The sequence below is a fragment of the Anabrus simplex genome, chromosome 1, assembly GCF_040414725.1.
Source record: "Anabrus simplex isolate iqAnaSimp1 chromosome 1, ASM4041472v1, whole genome shotgun sequence".
NCBI classification, from domain to species: Eukaryota; Metazoa; Arthropoda; class Insecta; order Orthoptera; family Tettigoniidae; genus Anabrus; species Anabrus simplex.
This window is the reverse complement of record NC_090265.1, coordinates 1,535,843,009-1,535,863,587: the sequence shown is the minus strand read 5'-3', so window position 1 is coordinate 1,535,863,587 and position 20,579 is coordinate 1,535,843,009. Positions and strand designations below refer to the sequence as shown.

General features: G+C 43.6%; 1 protein-coding gene across 1 annotated transcript in view; it reads left to right on the top strand.

Annotated features, from left to right (window-relative positions):
• The first annotated feature begins 208 nt into the window (after window positions 1-208).
• LOC136862018 (uncharacterized) overlaps window positions 209-20,579 on the top strand; it is a 53,816-nt gene continuing 33,445 nt past the window's right edge. The window contains exons 1-3 of the mRNA XM_067138858.2: window positions 209-317; window positions 16,121-16,259; window positions 18,974-19,039. Coding sequence (XP_066994959.2) covers window positions 235-317; window positions 16,121-16,259; window positions 18,974-19,039 — 288 coding nt within the window. The 5' untranslated portion in view covers window positions 209-234. The remainder of the gene's footprint in view (window positions 318-16,120; window positions 16,260-18,973; window positions 19,040-20,579) is intronic.

The following is a 20,579-nucleotide window of genomic DNA, read 5'->3' as shown; positions in this document are numbered from 1 at the left end:
CATTTTTGATTCCTTCGACATATATTGCAGAAATATGGATTCACTTAAAGAAGTAAATTTCTTTTTTTGTGAAAAATTACTCAATTGACATTTAAATGTGTGATTACGGAGTTAAATGTATTGTGACAGTAAAACAGTCGGTATGTTTCGATTTATTTTCTTAATCAATTTTCATGATTTTTTTTCTTTTCAGGATGTCCAATGTCATTCCACTGCCAGCAGTTGATAAATGCCATGAAAGAGTTCCATACAAAGACATGTATTCGGTTTCAGCAGTGGACAGGACAGCCACATCAGGTTCACATCACAAAGATGGGGTAAACTGTTTCAACCACATCCCTAGATTTGTAATAATAATAATAATAATAATAATAATAATAATAATAATAATAATAATAATAATAATAATAATAATAATAATAATAATAATAATAATAATAGTAATAATAATAATAATAATAATGCATTTAGTCTCCCTTCAAGTACTACCATTGTTAGGATGCGTCTGAGAGAGAGAGATTTGTTCTGCAAGGAGATCTTTGTCTATTGACACTTGTTTCAACCACTTAAACACGCTTAGATTCTAACTGATCGTGCTAGTAGTAGGCCTACAGGAACTCAGAGTCAAATCAAGTGCGCTATCTATCAGTTCCACTCAAAATTTTGTTAGTATTTTAAAAAATTGTGACTTTTATCCAGTCTGCTAGCAGCTGTTAAGCAAGAACGATATTATTTGTAAATGGAAATTATTTCACGTATTAATTGCACAGCCAACAAGCAGATATGTTGAGGCCACTGTAGTTCAATCGGCGGAACAGTGGTTAAAAGCCGATGGTTGTGAGTTCGAGTCCCGCTGGGAACCGAATGGCCATTTTTGCTCTGTTCTTGGGATGTATTACATGTATCGACACGATGTAAACGCTGAAAACTTTATTTGAAAAAAAATTAATTTCTAAACGGAAGATCTTAATCAAATCAAAACTTGAAGGGAATAACAATTAATGTAATATATTCTGTTTTCAGCAGTATGCTATTTGATAACATTAGAAGAAATAGTTTAATAGGATTTTGATCCAAAAATATTATACTTCATCTCTTTTTTTTTCCATTGAAATGTGGTTAAAATTTCTGAACTATATACAGACTTATAAGCTGTTCAACATACACGCTATGCAGGTAATAGGAGTTTGAATGTTTCCTTCAACAGTCTTGTCCAATACAAAATTATTTCCAAATTGAGGGGTTTTGATGTGTATATCATATTGAAACCGTACAGTGTCCTGTACAGCTCCATGGGAATGATATGGGCCTTTATACTCCATTAAAATTACTCCTAAAGGTCGCGTCATTGGTAGCAGTATGGGCGAAGGGGATCGAGCGGCGTCCTGCCAGAATGGAACCCGCGAAAAGAGCGCCTGCGAACAAAGGGAGGACAAAGCAACAGCCAAGCCCCCGCGGAAATACGCTCTCAGCTTGCAGAGAGAGATAGAAGGGGACGCGATGCTGGAGTAGTCAGATACGCCCCGAGGTGGAGCTTAGCTTCCCAGAGTTCCAAACGAACACAAGGAACTTCCGGTTTTTTATGCACGTGTCACGGGTGCCAACGTCGGATTTTGGCGCGTAAAAACGGGGTGATATTTTTAATCCAGACATAGGAAAATTATGTGAGACACACCAGTGAATAGAGCGGAATTTTCTGCGTTCTCCAGACTAAAAATATGTAATAACTTATGCAGGGGAAGAAATGAGGTCACCAGCTGTCCAGATGTAATATATCGCTAACACATGTGGATACAGCGGCGTCACCCAAGCCAAGAGTCGCGCTTAGAAGATAGCTCCACCCCCCAAAGGACGCTATGAATTAATCAAAGGCGGGAAGCAAATTAGATAAAAACTGCTGATCGTAGGTCCAGCACGCCTGGCTCAAATGAAAGAGGAGACAGAGGGCCACAAGATGCACTATTCAAATATCGTCAATTCTTGGTACGAAAGGAGCTCTTGTTCTTAATGAACCGTGAACGTTGACGCCCCCAAGCTTCCGGCGGGCAAGATAATATAGGCCGGGCAGGCCAGTGCAGAGACAGTTGTTCTTTCACGGGTCGTTGAGACGGATACTATGTCCCGCGGTGTTACAGTCAGAAACCCTTAACCGCGTACAAAGACGTGTTATTGTGTACAAAAGCTTTTGTGTAGTGAACGGGAGGCCAAACGAGCCTAGGTGTATTGTTTCTGTGCTGCGTGTCAAACTAGTAAAAACCGCGAGCATATTTTACGAACAAGTATTAGAATTCGGCTGAGAAACTGCCGGTTTAATGAGTCAGTGAAATTCATAATTCGGTATCACCCAAAGTGTTACTTCGAATCAGGGGCTCGAGTCTCGTGAGCTACCCGATTCTTACTGGGAACGCGGGGGTAAACTCTGAAATAGAGGACGTGTGACGAGTGTAAAAGTGTTACCCACTTGGATTACTGTAAGATTTCAGCTGTGACGAGTTCCCCAGGATGTCGGACTTGTATGGACCAGGGATGAAGGACTGCACGCCCGCCACCTACCGAGTGGTCATGGAGTACTAAGAACTTCACCATGGGTCTCCCGTGGGAGGAGAGACAACGGCCACCAAACAGATGAGTGATGTCCAAATTTAATTTCTAAGCATGACATAACCCGGGGATAGGATTAGCGTTCTTTTGTAAATATCAAAATGTTGTAAGTTAATGCATGTCCTATATGGAAACTTTATTGATTTTATAATGTTGAAGTAAAATTCAAGGGAGCTAAATTCCCGGACGACTCATATTTCTTTCTTAATGATTAGCTTATCGTGAGGGTTATATTTTTAGTAATATGTAGAATGTCCTAGCAAATATGGGAACAAGGTTAGGAGAATATTTGAGTTTCCCGTAGGGGTGGTTGGAAACATAGTGCTGGCAAGCAGGGAAATATGTCGAAATGTTGGTAGTCACTGTCCCACGTGGTTGTCGGAGATGCCAGGGAAACTCATGGGTCGGTCAGACAATGCATGCCTAGCTTACAGATATAATCCGTGCATGTACAGCAAGGAAGAAGAAATCCCGACCGGGAGAGGTACATATTGTGTGATTTAGATAAGTGTGAGGAACCATGTGCAAGTCTCCCGTGATTTTTGATTTATTGGCCATAATGGTTTGGAGTGTTTTTTTTATCTATAGCCGGGGCGAGACCCAGGGGCAGGAGCCCTTAATCTTTGGTCAGAAGGTTTAAATATAAGTGTATTTATGTGGTATGAACGAGGAGCCATGAGAGCCATAGGCCCAAGGGAAGAAGATACGCGATATGAGACGTAGTGAGAAGGCCGAATAGGAATTTACGATGAGATGATTGAGAAGTGATCGTGCCCCAGTCTCAGTGATAATAATGAGAGAGAATAAAAGAGTATTTTATGGGAATTCCACGATAATATAAATAAGCAAATGAAATGGGCCATGGATGTGTCCCCGAGACGAGAGGGTGAACGTTTGAGGCAGAGAAGAATCTGAATGGCCGTGCGAAGTGAATGGCCGGCCTCCTTTTTTTTTTTTGTGAATGTCTAGCTCTCGCCCTCGTGACAAAAGGGTCCCGTATCCCATTGTGTTAGGGCTTGGAGCCCGGGTCTGCCCGCGTTCTTTTGTTTGGGTTAAATGGCTTAGCTAAGAATATTTGTATAATGATAATATCACGGTAACTTCTTTTAAAGGTATTTAATAAATTAGTAGGGATCTCCCCCAGATATCCGGCGAGATGAGATTGTAGCTATTCTCGGGATCTACAGAAACCCACAGTACCTCTCGGTCGGGAGTCTGCCAGTTCGACTCCGGATTATGGTGGCGCCCTTGAGCGAGCTGCTCCAAGCTTGCGCTTTGGGCCGGAGACAGTGATAACCATGCTGTTTCTTTTCTAGGAATGGTTCTCCTGTGTGCATGAATTGTATATATCCATATATCTGTGTATGTTTCGTAATTGTGTGCACATATTTTTGAGTTCAAACAGAACCTATGTGCACGTTGTGTGGTCTTGGTGATAGATGAGTAGTCCGGGGTTTAGCATAAATGGTATTTGTGTTTGTTTGTGCATTATGCAAATGTGTCTTTTAATATGATATTATGTAGTGTAGGCCCCGGTTATGTTCGTGCTTAGAACAGCTAGTAATATTTGTGTATAGGGACATCAGGATCATCTCACGGTGTGATCGACAGAATAATGTACAAAATTTCATGAACGGTATGAATTAATGAGGACAAATGAACGATAGCAAGTCGCAAAACCTCAATCATGCCGTTATGCAGGCGACGCCCATGGGCGATTCGTATTTTTTTAAAGTGATTATTATTTTCTTTTCCTCCCATATGTGGAGAGTCATTGTATAGAGAGCTGTATCAACTTCTTTAAATTGTCACGTTTTGAATAAATTCATATTCGTAACCCCTATTTAATGATTCTTGTCATTTGTAGCAGTGTTAAGCAGTATCCAATAGGCATTTGAACCCAGAGATCCTACTTTCATATTATAGACATAAGACTCCATCTTAAGTATTTGTTGTTTTTGTTTTTCTTTGAACGTACCACTTCCCCAAGTGCTCAGGCTGCCGGGCCGGCACAGAAAGTAGGAAGGGGAGCGGTCCGAAGCTCGTTAAGCAATTCGACCCGCTCTTCAATCCAATCTCATCCGTGGGTGTTTACCCCGTTACGTGGAGGCATTCTTATGCGTGGGTCATCCCTTCGAAGCCCGGTAGGGTGTATACTTGGCGCCCTTCGTGGCCGGGCATTGTTTATAGTTTACACTGTAGCATTTTTAGTAACAGATAGGCCACTCACAGGGAGGATAGTGTGCTATGATGGAGTCAAATTGCCAGGTTCGTGCCACAATCTGATTACATTTGGTATCGAACGGGTTGGCAATTATTTGGAATGGAGTACCCGCCACGTAACCGAACGGATGGAGACGTTAAGCACATGTCCGAAGTGCTAAGATTCATAATTATAGATTGGATACTGCAAGGGTTGGTTTGATGGTGTGATACTCAGCAGGACTGTCATGGTCATTGTACGGGTGTGCGTAAGTCACAACTCGTGATGAGAACTCACACAAGATCAGCCATGAAGGGGAGCGACGTGGATAATAAATAGGATAGGAAAATGACAAGAACAGAAAAATCATGTGTCCAGTTTAAGTGGAAATCCGCATGAGTGTCGCTCATTAATTAAAATGGATACCCGGGACAGACTATGAAGCTGTCATTTCTTTGGGAGACAACGTTATGGTTCTCTCAGTGTGAGGTTAAAACGGCCGGCAAAATTCTTCAAATTTCGCCAGTTACGGGTATCGGCCAAAGATTGTGCGCTGAAGTAACAACATTTGGCAGATATAAATGTGTTTTTCGAGAGGGCTTTGGACGCCGCGGATAGAGCAGGGTACCTCAACCCATGCTCTAATTTTTGCGCAGTGACGGATGCGATGTTGCCAGTTTGAGACGGGTAATTGTCTGCTAACGCCATCTTACCAATCTCAAGGTGATAACATCCATTAGTGACTGGGGTATGCCATGTTTCCAGCATACGTAAAATCGAGCCCACGGTAGGCCGCGCGCGAGACGGGAAAACTTATTCCAGGTTAAGGGCTAACGTAGAATCAGTATTATTATTGTTATTATTATTGTCAAATGATATGACAAAATTTCCTATACAATGAATTATGACATCAATATGGTAGGGGGCGTGACATAAGCCGTTTGTAGGCCCAGTTTGGATTGATTTGTTGGAATTTCGAGTAAAGTTAGGTCACGCTGAAATTTCTATTTAAAAAAAAAACATTTGAATGTATCTATGCTTTCTGTCGATCACCGGTGGTCAATTTTCTGCCCACGGGAGATCCGCTTTCTCCAAGATTGAATTTAATATGGACATGGAGGTCATGAGGGATATGATGCGCCAATTATTGGCAGAACAAAAAGAACATTTCGAAGAAAGGGCAAAGGAAGACAGGGAACTTTTAAGGGAACAATTAAATCAGCTAGGCAAGCAGGCAACAGACGTTAAAGCGCAGCTAGACAAGCAGGCGGCAGACGTTAAGGCGCAGTTTGACACGCAGGCAGAGCTTTGCCAGGCTCAGGCGGCTACGAATAAGGCTTCGTTAGACGAGCTCGCAGAGGATGTGAGATTAGGTCGTGAACGTAGCGACGAGAACGCCGCGAGGCTGGAGGCAAAGATGACTGAGGCGTTAGAGGGGAAGTTGGAAGACGTCATCCAGCAATTAAAGCAAGTGGAGATTAGGATGACGAATAGGATCGACGTGACGGACACTAGGGTAAGCGCGTGCGAGGAAGAAATGGAGAAGGTGAGCACCCGCGTAGAGGATGTTGCAAGAGACATGCAGGAGGCCAAGGCGGAAGTCCGAGAACTAAGGACACAGACGACGGAGGCCCTCGACAAGGTGGCGAAGGAGGTCAGTGACCGTCTGACCCAAGTGCAGGATATTGCGACCGCTAAGCTCAAGGAAGTCCAGACTCAAGCCCATGGAGAAGTGATGGAGCTTCGGAAGGAGGTGACCGAAGAGATGGAAGCGGAACAAGAAGAAGTCCGAGGGAAAATCCAAGGCCTGAACCGACAGGTGGAAGAGTGGGGCAACAAGACCCACAAGGCTGCCGTCCAAGTAGAAGTCCACGCGGAGCTTATTAAGGAGATCCGGGAGGAGGTCGAGTTGTTAAAGTTCCAAGAGGCGAGAGGTGAGATCGTGATGCGATCGATCCTCAAGAAGCAGGATAGCGTTGACAGAGTGAGTCCGCCCAGCAGTATTGGTCACGAGGCCAACGTCGACGTTTCGCAGGGAAATGAAAATGCACAATTGCATAATGCACCTCGGGGACAATCGACCCCGCAAGAGAGTGGACCAATTCCGGTATATAATCTCCTCCGGATGACGAATGACGAGCCGAAGAAATTCGGGTCAAACACTCATCTTACCCCGAAAGGTTTCCTTGCTGAGGTAGACCAATACTTCATTGATCATCGAGTTCCAGCGGACCGAAAACTGAGAGTAGTCGAACGGTACTTAACGGATCAGCCTTTGGTCTGGTACCGGGCGTTCAAATATTGTTTCGATGGGTATGAGGAGTTCCGGCGGCGCTTCCTTGAGAAGTATTGGGGAATCGAGACGCAACAGAATTTGAGGCTAGAATTGTATTCGCGCAGGTATTCGGGTGCAGGGCAGACCCGTTTCTGCGAGTACTTCGTGGGCCAGTTGTTGAAGTTTAAAGAACTGGATAGTCCTCCCACAGAGCTAGAGTTGATTTCCGCCATCGGGAAACAGCTCCCACCGGAAGTACAGAAGGTGCTCATAGCGGCGAATGTCCGAAATGCGGTCGATGCTGAACAAATATTGAGGCAGCTCGATCAAACGAGTGGAATGCAGGCGCGACATCGCCATAGCGAGGCGGTCCATGTTGTCGACCTAGCGCAAGATGAAAGCCCACCTAAAAGGAAGAACCAGGGGACTAGTACGAATGAAGTTCGGGAGATGTATCCCTCGAGAATTAGGAGTGATTGGGGTCCCCAGACATGGAATGGACCGAAACGGGAATACCAGGAGGGCTGGAACACCCGCGAACCAGGACCCCGTGAGAGGATGAATCAGGGGCCAAGGCTTCGGTATCGCCAGTATGGACAGCGGAGGAGGCCGTACCAGAATTGGGGACCGAGCGGACAACGGTCGACAGGGCAACGACCAGGAAGAAGGGAAGAGTACATACGAGATCGCAGGAATGAGTCGCGACAGTATGTGGAACAACTGCGAAACACGCCGCCCGGTATTGACAAGTGGCAGAGACCCATTCAGGGTATGGCCGCCGCGGGAATGTGCGAAGGGGCAGAAAGCCTGCAACTGCAAGCCCACAAGAAGGAAGGACGTGGAAGAGAGTTGAACCCCCATGCTCAGGAGTATGCCAGTAGCTCCGGAGCGCAAAAAAAAATTTCGCCTAACTAGTGAGGAGATAGCCTGCGGTTCGGGGAGCAACCATTCTTTCGATTCACAGAGGACGTCAGTTACCATAGCTGCGTGGGTGATCCAACCCGAGGATTTGATCGAAGACGCACACCGACAGAATAAGAGGATTATAAGGGAATTACCAGTGGTGTACATCAGAGCTAATGGATTGCGCGTGCGCTCTCTTGTAGACACGGGAGCCAGCGTAAGCGTCGTATCTAGAACGCTTATACGGGAAATCCAATCGAAGGAGCAGATCCCATTATTACCGGTCTCTAACATGAAGGTACGAGGAATCATCCCAGATCGCACCACAGTGTGCAAGGCTCAGGTTTATTTAGAATTGCAGATCGGAGAGGCCATTACTTCACACCCATTTATCATCCTCGAGAAGATGGAATACAACATTATATTAGGTGCCGACTTCTGGAGGGACTATAAGGCAGTTATCGACATGCACCGAAATGAGATCAGGCTAGAGATCAACATGCATTCCGAAGGGGTGAAACTAAACGAAATTGGAGACTGCGTAGTCGATGAGAGGATTTGGACTACTCAAGTGACCTACGACGAGGAAGTCCGTCCTGATCAGATTCTGGATGGGAAACATCAGGAAGAAGAGATAATAATCGGACTCGAGAAAATGGTTGCAAACTTGGAACAGGAAGAGGAAGAACCGACATTTGAGGAGGCAGTGCTATCAAAAATTAATAAAGCAATTATAGGTGAAGAGGGAAGAGCTAGACTGAAAGAAATCTTGGAACGCCACCGCGATGCATTTGGGTCACAACCGGGAAAAATTTCGAATTTCAAATACAATGTCGTCGTCACAAGTTGGGAACCTTTTCGACGGAATCCGAACCCGATTCCCGAGAAACATTATGCCAAGGTACGACCTATCATCAAGGATATGGAAGAAAACCAGTTAATTTCCAAATCTCCGACGCCATTTTTAAACCCTTTAGTCATCGTGGAGAAGACGAACGGTTCGCTGAGTGTGTGCCTAGACGCACGTGCCATTAACGAGCGCTTGGTACCAGAGTACGATAGGGCACCAAACATTAAGGATATTTTGGAGAAATTTAGTCACAAAAATTATTTTTCGGGGGTCGACTTGAGATCGTCCTACCACCATATTGAGTTGTCAGGGGAATCCAAGGAACTGACGGGATTCATGTTTGACGGACAGACGTACGTCTACAATCGTTTGCCGTTCGGCGTCAAGAACGCAGGATCGGCCTTGATAAGGGCACTTGATAGGAATTTGAGCGAGCAGGTGAAGAACTTTACGGTGTGTTATGTGGACGACATTTTGATTGCGAGCGAGACTCTGGAGGAGCATTTGGAACACTTGAACCTGTTATTAGCAGAATTGAATAAAAACAACTTCAAAATTAATTTGGATAAGTCGAACTTTTGCCAGAAAAGCATTTTGTTCCTGGGACACGTCATAGATTCGGAGGGTGTTACTCCGAACCCCGTTAAGATTCAAGCTTTTCAAAATTTCCCCAAACCAACACGAGTCAAACACATCAGGCAGTTTTTGGGAATCTGCGGGTTTTTCGCCGATCATTGCCCTAGTTACACGGAGGCGGTAGCTCCTCTTCAGGACCTCCTAAAGAAGAATAATAGATGGAAATGGGATTCAAAGTGTGACGAAGCTTTCCAAAGGACAAAAGAATTACTTGCCAACAGCATCAAGCTTGGGTATCCCGACTTTTCGAGCAAATTCGTAGTCCAAACCGATGCATCCATGATAGGTGTAGGGGCGGTATTGTACCAGGAGACGCCGGATCAGGAAAAACGCAGAAACTACATCGCGTTCATGAGTCGTAGACTTCGGGCTCATGAATGCCAATATACCGTCACGGAATTAGAGATGTTGGCAATTGTTACAGCCCTCAGTCACTGGAGGAAGTATATATACGGATTCCCGGTCGTGCTGCGGACAGACCATAAAGCTTTGACCTTCGCTTTGAAGTCGACGATGGCATCCGAGAGAGTAAACCGCTGGACGTTATTCATCCAACAATTCGACTTAGAGATCGAACATTGTGCAGGAAAGGACAACGTGATTGCCGACGCATTAAGCCGAAACCCCGAACCGGAAGCCCAAGTTCTTCATCACATAGAGTTGAGCGGGGGTGACCGTGAGACGTTGGACAGGCTGCAACGCATCGGAGAAGAGCAAGAGAATTGGCCCGCGACCCGACGATTGATCGATTTCTTCAGGAAGAGGATACCAGCAGGAACGCCTGAATACCAGGAGAGTGAGAGGCAGGCACCAAAATATAACTATTTCAACGGGATCCTTCACCAGTTCATCGATGAAGATCATACGAAGTACCGTATTGTTGTTCCGCCCGTGCTGCAAGTGGAACTGATTTGGCTCGCACATCATTCCATCGGTCATGCGGGAATCGATAAAGTTACCTCGACACTACAGGAGACCTTTGTCTGGCCGAGAATGAGGCGGATGATTAGGACCGTGTTGACAACATGTGATACTTGTCAACGAATCAAACCAAATACCTATCTCCTGCGGCAACCACCTAAGCCGCTGTTGCCAGAGAAGCCACGAGAGCTATTTGCGATAGACTTTTACGGGCCCTTACCCAAGGCAATTAGAGGGTTACAATTCATTTTGGTCTGCGTAGATGTTTTCTCGAAGTATGTGATGCTGTGCCCAGTACAGAAGGCAAACTCCAGGTCGGTACTGACACAGATCCGAAATAAGATCATTCCATCTATGGGGAAGCCAGATAAGATATTGAGTGACCATGGGTCTCAGTTCACGTCCGCCATGTTCAAACGCGAGATCGAGCAACTCCAAATCCAGCATATCTTCAGTTCTATTAGGCATCCTGAGTCCAATCCATCAGAAAGGATCATGCGCGAAATAGCAAAATTCTGCAGAGTTTATTGCGCCAGACAGCATTGGCGATGGGTTGATGTTCTTCCGATCATCATGGAGTGCATCAACGGGACGATTCATGAATCTACGGGGCAGATCCCGATAGCGGTACATTTTGATCAGAAACCAGAGAGACCGTGGCACCGCGTGCTACAGTGCCCAGAAGATCCCAGGCCTTCGGCTGAACTTCGTGTGAGGATAGCTTTGGACCATCTCAAAGCCCAGGCAGAGAAGAGGCTCAGACGTCATCGAAACCGGAGATTTCATCGGCCACTTCGTGTGGGAGAACTAGTTTTAGTCAAACGACCTGCCATGTCCGACCCTCCGAGGAAGTACTACCACAAGTTTGCAGAACTTTACATCGGGCCGTATAGGATAATCCAGAACCTAGAGAATAATGCCTACAAAGTACAGTCAATGGATGGGAGAACAGAGGCCACTTACAATGCTGCAAATCTCAAACTGTACCACGCCCCAGGACAACACCCTGAAGAAGGTCCGGAGGAAGAAGAACCAGGAGAAGCCGAGGATGACGAGGACAACCCGGATCCAATGGAAGAAATGGAAGCCGATGAAGAAGATGATGCCGTGAATCACATTGTTTTGGAAGAAGGGAGCGAGTCCGAGGCATCAGCCTGTGAAGATTGTCCAGAATGTTCTGAGAGGACCGGTCTTAGGAACGCTTTAATTAATCTATGCTACCAGATACAACTGGAGAACACAGAGTTGACCGAGAAGGTCCACAAGTTACGCGACCATCACCAGTGACTATTTTCCGAGACAGTTTAAAGGGAAAGAAAAATCCCGAGTTCGTGATTTTTCTTTGATGAAGTAGGAGGAGAATGAAACCGTACAGTGTCCTGTACAGCTCCATGGGAATGATATGGGCCTTTATACTCCATTAAAATTACTCCTAAAGGTCGCGTCATTGGTAGCAGTATGGGCGAAGGGGATCGAGCGGCGTCCTGCCAGAATGGAACCCGCGAAAAGAGCGCCTGCGAACAAAGGGAGGACAAAGCAACAGCCAAGCCCCCGCGGAAATACGCTCTCAGCTTGCAGAGAGAGATAGAAGGGGACGCGATGCTGGAGTAGTCAGATACGCCCCGAGGTGGAGCTTAGCTTCCCAGAGTTCCAAACGAACACAAGGAACTTCCGGTTTTTTATGCACGTGTCACGGGTGCCAACGTCGGATTTTGGCGCGTAAAAACGGGGTGATATTTTTAATCCAGACATAGGAAAATTATGTGAGACACACCAGTGAATAGAGCGGAATTTTCTGCGTTCTCCAGACTAAAAATATGTAATAACTTATGCAGGGGAAGAAATGAGGTCACCAGCTGTCCAGATGTAATATATCGCTAACACATGTGGATACAGCGGCGTCACCCAAGCCAAGAGTCGCGCTTAGAAGATAGCTCCACCCCCCAAAGGACGCTATGAATTAATCAAAGGCGGGAAGCAAATTAGATAAAAACTGCTGATCGTAGGTCCAGCACGCCTGGCTCAAATGAAAGAGGAGACAGAGGGCCACAAGATGCACTATTCAAATATCGTCAATTCTTGGTACGAAAGGAGCTCTTGTTCTTAATGAACCGTGAACGTTGACGCCCCCAAGCTTCCGGCGGGCAAGATAATATAGGCCGGGCAGGCCAGTGCAGAGACAGTTGTTCTTTCACGGGTCGTTGAGACGGATACTATGTCCCGCGGTGTTACAGTCAGAAACCCTTAACCGCGTACAAAGAAGTGTTATTGTGTACAAAAGCTTTTGTGTAGTGAACGGGAGGCCAAACGAGCCTAGGTGTATTGTTTCTGTGCTGCGTGTCAAACTAGTAAAAACCGCGAGCATATTTTACGAACAAGTATTAGAATTCGGCTGAGAAACTGCCGGTTTAATGAGTCAGTGAAATTCATAATTCGGTATCACCCAAAGTGTTACTTCGAATCAGGGGCTCGAGTCTCGTGAGCTACCCGATTCTTACTGGGAACGCGGGGGTAAACTCTGAAATAGAGGACGTGTGACGAGTGTAAAAGTGTTACCCACTTGGATTACTGTAAGATTTCAGCTGTGACGAGTTCCCCAGGATGTCGGACTTGTATGGACCAGGGATGAAGGACTGCACGCCCGCCACCTACCGAGTGGTCATGGAGTACTAAGAACTTCACCATGGGTCTCCCGTGGGAGGAGAGACAACGGCCACCAAACAGATGAGTGATGTCCAAATTTAATTTCTAAGCATGACATAACCCGGGGATAGGATTAGCGTTCTTTTGTAAATATCAAAATGTTGTAAGTTAATGCATGTCCTATATGGAAACTTTATTGATTTTATAATGTTGAAGTAAAATTCAAGGGAGCTAAATTCCCGGACGACTCATATTTCTTTCTTAATGATTAGCTTATCGTGAGGGTTATATTTTTAGTAATATGTAGAATGTCCTAGCAAATATGGGAACAAGGTTAGGAGAATATTTGAGTTTCCCGTAGGGGTGGTTGGAAACATAGTGCTGGCAAGCAGGGAAATATGTCGAAATGTTGGTAGTCACTGTCCCACGTGGTTGTCGGAGATGCCAGGGAAACTCATGGGTCAGTCAGACAATGCATGCCTAGCTTACAGATATAATCCGTGCATGTACAGCAAGGAAGAAGAAATCCCGACCGGGAGAGGTACATATTGTGTGATTTAGATAAGTGTGAGGAACCATGTGCAAGTCTCCCGTGATTTTTGATTTACTGGCCATAATGGTTTGGAGTGTTTTTTTATCTATAGCCGGGGCGAGACCCAGGGGCAGGAGCCCTTAATCTTTGGTCAGAAGGTTTAAATATAAGTGTATTTATGTGGTATGAACGAGGAGCCATGAGAGCCATAGGCCCAAGGGAAGAAGATACGCGATATGAGACGTAGTGAGAAGGCCGAATAGGAATTTACGATGAGATGATTGAGAAGTGATCGTGCCCCAGTCTCAGTGATAATAATGAGAGAGAATAAAAGAGTATTTTATGGGAATTCCACGATAATATAAATAAGCAAATGAAATGGGCCATGGATGTGTCCCCGAGACGAGAGGGTGAACGTTTGAGGCAGAGAAGAATCTGAATGGCCGTGCGAAGTGAATGGCCGGCCTCCTTTTTTTTTTTGTGAATGTCTAGCTCTCGCCCTCGTGACAAAAGGGTCCCGTATCCCATTGTGTTAGGGCTTGGAGCCCGGGTCTGCCCGCGTTCTTTTGTTTGGGTTAAATGGCTTAGCTAAGAATATTTGTATAATGATAATATCACGGTAACTTCTTTTAAAGGTATTTAATAAATGAGTAGGGATCTCCCCCAGATATCCGGCGAGATGAGATTGTAGCTATTCTCGGGATCTACAGAAACCCACAGTACCTCTCGGTCGGGAGTCTGCCAGTTCGACTCCGGATTATGGTGGCGCCCTTGAGCGAGCTGCTCCAAGCTTGCGCTTTGGGCCGGAGACAGTGATAACCATGCTGTTTCTTTTCTAGGAATGGTTCTCCTGTGTGCATGAATTGTATATATCCATATATCTGTGTATGTTTCGTAATTGTGTGCACATATTTTTGAGTTCAAACAGAACCTATGTGCACGTTGTGTGGTCTTGGTGATAGATGAGTAGTCCGGGGTTTAGCAAAAATGGTATTTGTGTTTGTTTGTGCATTATGCAAATGTGTCTTTTAATATGATATTATGTAGTGTAGGCCCCGGTTATGTTCGTGCTTAGAACAGCTAGTAATATTTGTGTATAGGGACATCAGATCATCTCACGGTGTGATCGACAGAATAATGTACAAAATTTCATGAACGGTATGAATTAATGAGGACAAATGAACGATAGCAAGTCGCAAAACCTCAATCATGCCGTTATGCAGGCGACGCCCATGGGCGATTCATATTTTTTTAAAGTGATTATTATTTTCTTTTCCTCCCATATGTGGAGAGTCATTGTATAGAGAGCTGTATCAACTTCTTTAAATTGTCATGTTTTGAATAAATTCATATTCGTAACCCCTATTTAATGATTCTTGTCATTTGTAGCAGTGTTAAGCAGTATCCAATAGGCATTTGAACCCAGAGATCCTACTTTCATATTATAGACATAAGACTCCATCTTAAGTATTTGTTGTTTTTGTTTTTCTTTGAACGTACCACTTCCCCAAGTGCTCAGGCTGCCGGGCCGGCACAGAAAGTAGGAAGGGGAGCGGTCCGAAGCTCGTTAAGCAATTCGACCCGCTCTTCAATCCAATCTCATCCGTGGGTGTTTACCCCGTTACGTGGAGGCATTCTTATGCGTGGGTCATCCCTTCGAAGCCCGGTAGGGTGTAATATATTTATTAAGAGGTAGTTATTACCCAAAATTGCAATATACCACACACTAGAGTCTTGCTAATCCGAACCCCAGTAATCCGAAAACTTGGTTCATCCGGACTGAAATTCTCAAAGGTACCAAAGTTGTAATGTGATGAAAAAATGTATTCTTTGAGTGAACATTACTTGTTTTATTATTCATTTTAATGTTGCGCTCTGTTGTGATAATTAGTAGGGTGGAGTAATGAAATGGAATATTAACATACACATTTTTCTCAGCGTGGTTTCATTCGAGATTTGTATCAACCTCAATTTACTCTCTGTTTACTTACTTACTTAACCTGTTTACCCTCCAGGGTTGGCTTTTCCTACGGACTCAGCGAGGGATCCCACCTCTACTGCCTCAAGGGCAGTGTCCTGGAGCGTCAGACATTGGGCCTGGAGATACAACTGGGGAGGATGGCCAGTACCTTGCGCAGGCGGCCTCACCTGCTATGCTGAACATGGGCCGTGCAGGGGATGGGAAGATTGCAAGGGATAGACAAGCAAGAGGGAAGGAAGCGTCCGTGGGCTTAAACTAGGTACCGTCCCGGCAATTGCCTGGAGGAGAAGTGGGAAACCACGGAAAACTACTTCCAGGATGGCTGAGTTGGTAATCGAAACCGCCTCCAGTGACGTTCGGTGGGATGCCTAACATCATAAAACATCAGGCGTGGCTGACTCACCCAGTATAGCATATAAAAAGTAGTTAACAGACATGAGGTCCTGTAACCAGAACATTTGAGTTTATGTTAGCTTGTATGAAATGATTATGAAATCTCTAAAAGGAAACTAACTGTTGTTTCAGATACTTCTGTCCACGTTAATCATTCTTCCAGTTATTTCTTATTATTTCAGGCATAACTGCAGTTCTGACTTTGGAGTGAGAAGGGATTTATCAGTTCAATATCTGATATTGGGAGACACCTGTTGGTCTGAGGAAAAGTTAATATATCACATGGGCCGAATTTTAGGATTACAGCGCAGACCGGCAAGGGTAAGTTCAATCAGTTCAATCGTGTTTGGTGAGTACCGTTTCCTCAGTAATGAAACTTGTCTACTCTTTTGCAACAACCCTACAGCGACCAAGAGTCTATTGTAATGATCTAATGCCTGTTGCTCACGGTAAAATTTTCTGTCAAATTTATTGTACAATAATTTAATTTTATAAAATTTCTGTTATCACTGTCAAATTCAAGTTTTATAAAACCTTTGATAAAATGTTTCATAAAATAGGACATGTGCTATTCCGTAAAATTAATCTTACGAAACGTGCCAATCAGTGAAGCTGACATCACGATGATGCTGGCGCTACGTCGTGAGAAGATTGTGAAACTCGATTGTAAACAAACACTTCTTTCTAAAATGGCAGGATCCGGGAGGACTAAGGAAGCTGGTAGTGTTTTACTGGACGAATTCCAGAAATATCCTTGTTTGTACGAAGTTAAAACGCCACTTTACCACAACCGAAATGCAAGAAGAGAGGCAGAAAACACAATCGCCGAATTCCTATATGAATGCTGGTGTTCTAACCTCAACGAATTTTTGACCAAGAACAGCAATCCTCTACCTCCTTCTCTTCTTTTGCTCCATTCCCGAGTCCAGCATTTCCTGGCATTTCTTTTCTTCCTTTATACCACTGTACAACATATAATTGCAGCCAAAGCAGCAAGTTTTGCTTTGTTTGTTAGAGTCATACTCTCAAACACACTCTAAGTTGAACAGCTGATTCTTGGTTTAAAAGTTTAGCGATAGATGGCAGCACATATACATCTTAGTTCAGAAGTGAGTTCATAGATGGCCATCCCGATGCTTCCACGGATTTTATAAAATAATTTTACCGTGAGCAACACATTTTGTTTTCACCAAATTTTTTATAAACTTTTTTGTACAACAAATTTTACAAAACGTTTTACCGTGAGCAATAGGCATAATGATTTATTTTTACATTTCATTGTTAAAGGCTAATAGTCTACAGTGATACACTTTTAATGCATACCTCTGACCTACTCAATCTTACACCCTATCTTATGAATTAATTTGTCCAGGGATAACGCTTTCAACATACTTTAAAATTGCGAATACCTTTGGGAAGATATACTGTATCCATACGTCACTAGCTCCCTGATGTTCGAAGAATGGCAAGGGATGAAATTCTTGAGCTCGGAATGCAATGACTTTTGAGATACTCTGTAGATGAGTATAATCACAGTCTAACCAGTCGCGAAGCTCTAATAAGAGGAAGGTTCACCCACTTGACAGTGGAGCGACACTAACACCTCTGGCGGCGAGGTAGAGGCAACTTCCTTGCAGACAACAGGGAAGGAATTACCACTACAGTCTAAAATGGCCATAATTTCTGAACCATTCATGCAAATAATGTCCTGACATGGTTATTGTAATCCTTATAAAATAGTGGAGGAGATCAAACAATTTATTTCGATGAGGAGTTCGAGGAGAATATCGAAATATTTATTTAATTTTATGGAGTTATGTTTTTTCACCGCGGACTATAACAAAAATCGCTTCTAGAGGGCAACTGGTTCGAAATAGGTATATACCATCCCGGACTTTTTTGTAGAGGTTTTTATGCTCTACAATTCTTACACTTACGCTTGGGGTCTATCGTTGACGGTTCAGGCAGCGTAAGCCAAGAAAGCAAGTGACCCACCATGGTAGAGTGCTGGCCTTCTTAGCCCAACTCTGGCAGGTTCGATGTCACTCGCTTGGAGCGCTGTAGTCGCCTCGGATGAAAAATATCATCAGAGATTCGCGACTGTATATATTAGACTGTGGTATAATCAAGAAGTATAAATAACCACCTAATCGATACTTTATTATTGCCTCAGGCAAAATTGAATATAAATTAACACTTACAGGACATGTTTCGACCACTTAGTGGTGCCCTTCAGCTGTATAAAGAAAACATTGAGAAGGAAAAACATTAGGACAATAAGCACAAATAAAAGTTCTTTGGAGACTCCTTTGTTAAAAAATGGAGGTCATCAGAACAGGACATATTGCCTCTCGTTCTTGTTTGGAAAAGATGTTTATTCTGCGCTGTCTAGAGGGTCTGTCTTTGAGCGCGACCTGGTAAAGTAACGATGTGACACTGTCTGACAGTTCATGCAAAGCTCTGGAGAGAAGGGAAGTAGAGTTTTGTCGTCATCTAAAATAACATGTGAGGGAGGAGGGAGATTGGGCTGTGCTTCTGCGATGTCGTGTTTGATTATATCTCTTGTTCGACAGCTGAAGAGGACCACTAAGTGGTTGAAACATGTCCTGTAAGTGTTAATTTATATTCAATTTTGCCTGAGGCAATAATAAAGTGTCGATCAGGTGGTTATTTATACTTACTTCTTGACTGATACTCTGTAGGCTCAAATGTGTATGTCAGCTGTTCACAGTCCACTAACTACCGAGCGCAGTTAAGATTAGAGTTATAATTACTAAAAGCTAGGAAGAAGGATAGAAAATGGAAACACTTTGAAAGTTCACGATGTGCAGTAAACACAAGTACTTTTGTTAATAACTCACCTCAGTGCAATGAGAGTCTTTCACGCTGTGGTGTTAATAAGAGGTCACATTATTCACTTGCTGTAGAATATTCTCAGCGGAAAGTGGGGCACTAATAGCATAATCATGTATATTGGAACATTACAAGAACCAGGTCCACGATATCTTGGTGATCAGTGGTTTATTTTATTTCAGATGAGGTCACTGGAGTCATGGACAAACCGGCCACCTAACGGCAGGTCCTTCGATTCTGTGACATCGGTATGTACTGAAATATCTGAAGTTTTGGGTGACTTTAATTTACATTTAAGTGACATATCTTCGTTGTGGCTAGAAAAACCGCTACATGTTTATTTCAGCGAGGAACACTCACCAGAAACTTATGTCATCTAATGTTCAGCATTGTGTGAACTACATCAACGAATTTTCGTTGATATATGTGCTGCAGGTCAGTATTCCTTCGCTTAAGATTGTCACATAGCGGTATTCCGAGACGTGTCGACGTTACAGTATATTGCAGGTAGAGAACTTTAAGAGAGCTATTTTGAAAGCTGGCTTACAAGACTGGCATGTAGGTCAGAAAAACAATTGAACATCATTCAGTTGTCTGTGCGGAGGGCTCATCGCTGTAGTAACAGCGGCGAGGTTGTCAACATTATAGTTCAGAAGGTAGAACATAGGGCGATTCCTGCCGCTACACTAGTTTGATTGCAAAGCATGGCCTTGAGGCCACCAATCACTTGTCGACAGTGCACAGGAACCGTAACTATGATTGGTGGCCTTGAGGCCATGCCTTACATTTAAACCAGTGTAGAGGCGGGAAGCGCCTGAATTTCTACCTTCCGAACAATAGTGTCTGCTTGTAGCTTCACTTAGTTAGCTGTGCTTTATGCTTCGTTGTTTGTTATTTTCATTTTCTCCAGTCACCCATACTTCTATTTATTTTGGATTAGATATTGATTTCATGTCAGTCGCTAACTTCTAGTGAAGACTTCTCATATTACTTTCCGATGAATGCACTGTATCATCATTTGCAAGTTATTTCAAAATAGCAATAACATGATTTACTAACTCAGGTAGTAATCTATTCAGGTAGCTCACCACCCAGGAAACATCAGACTTCCGCACAAATAATAATTTTCTTTCTCGTTTCAAGGAGGACATTCTGAAGATTATTCGTGTGTAGTATTCCTTTCCGTAAAAGTACACATTTTTAAGTGATATATATACATATCTCAGTTTCTGTTTTTATTATTAGTATTATCTAGTATTAAAAATAGTTTGAAAGTTTATCATACATATGTTTCATTTCATATCATCAACTGTATTAGGCCCCGTCACTTATTGTAACCAAACTGACAGATATATAAAACTCGAAGCTTAAGATTGACGTCTCTTATCAAAATATAAAAGTATAGATTTGTTTATTTTTCTATCGGCTTTCCGTATGGATGTTATTCTAACATATATTGTTCATAAACGTTCATAGACTGCAATGATAGTGTATAGAATGTTGTGTAAGTAATATTATCGAAACTAGTTAGTGTATCAAAACGTGTAATATTATTGTAAGCTCAGACCACAACAATAAGAATATATACTTATCTACCATTATTAAACCAAATGCATCCTTTCTACGATACTAGTCGCTTTTCTCGTCTACATAGCTGCCTAAAGTGTTTACATTTCGTCCAAAAATACCTCTGTAGCACCTCAGTAGTACAGCTTAATCTCTGTTTTTCGTTTTGGTTCATCGTCGAGAAGACATGAAATTCACATAAATGTATGATACATTAACTGC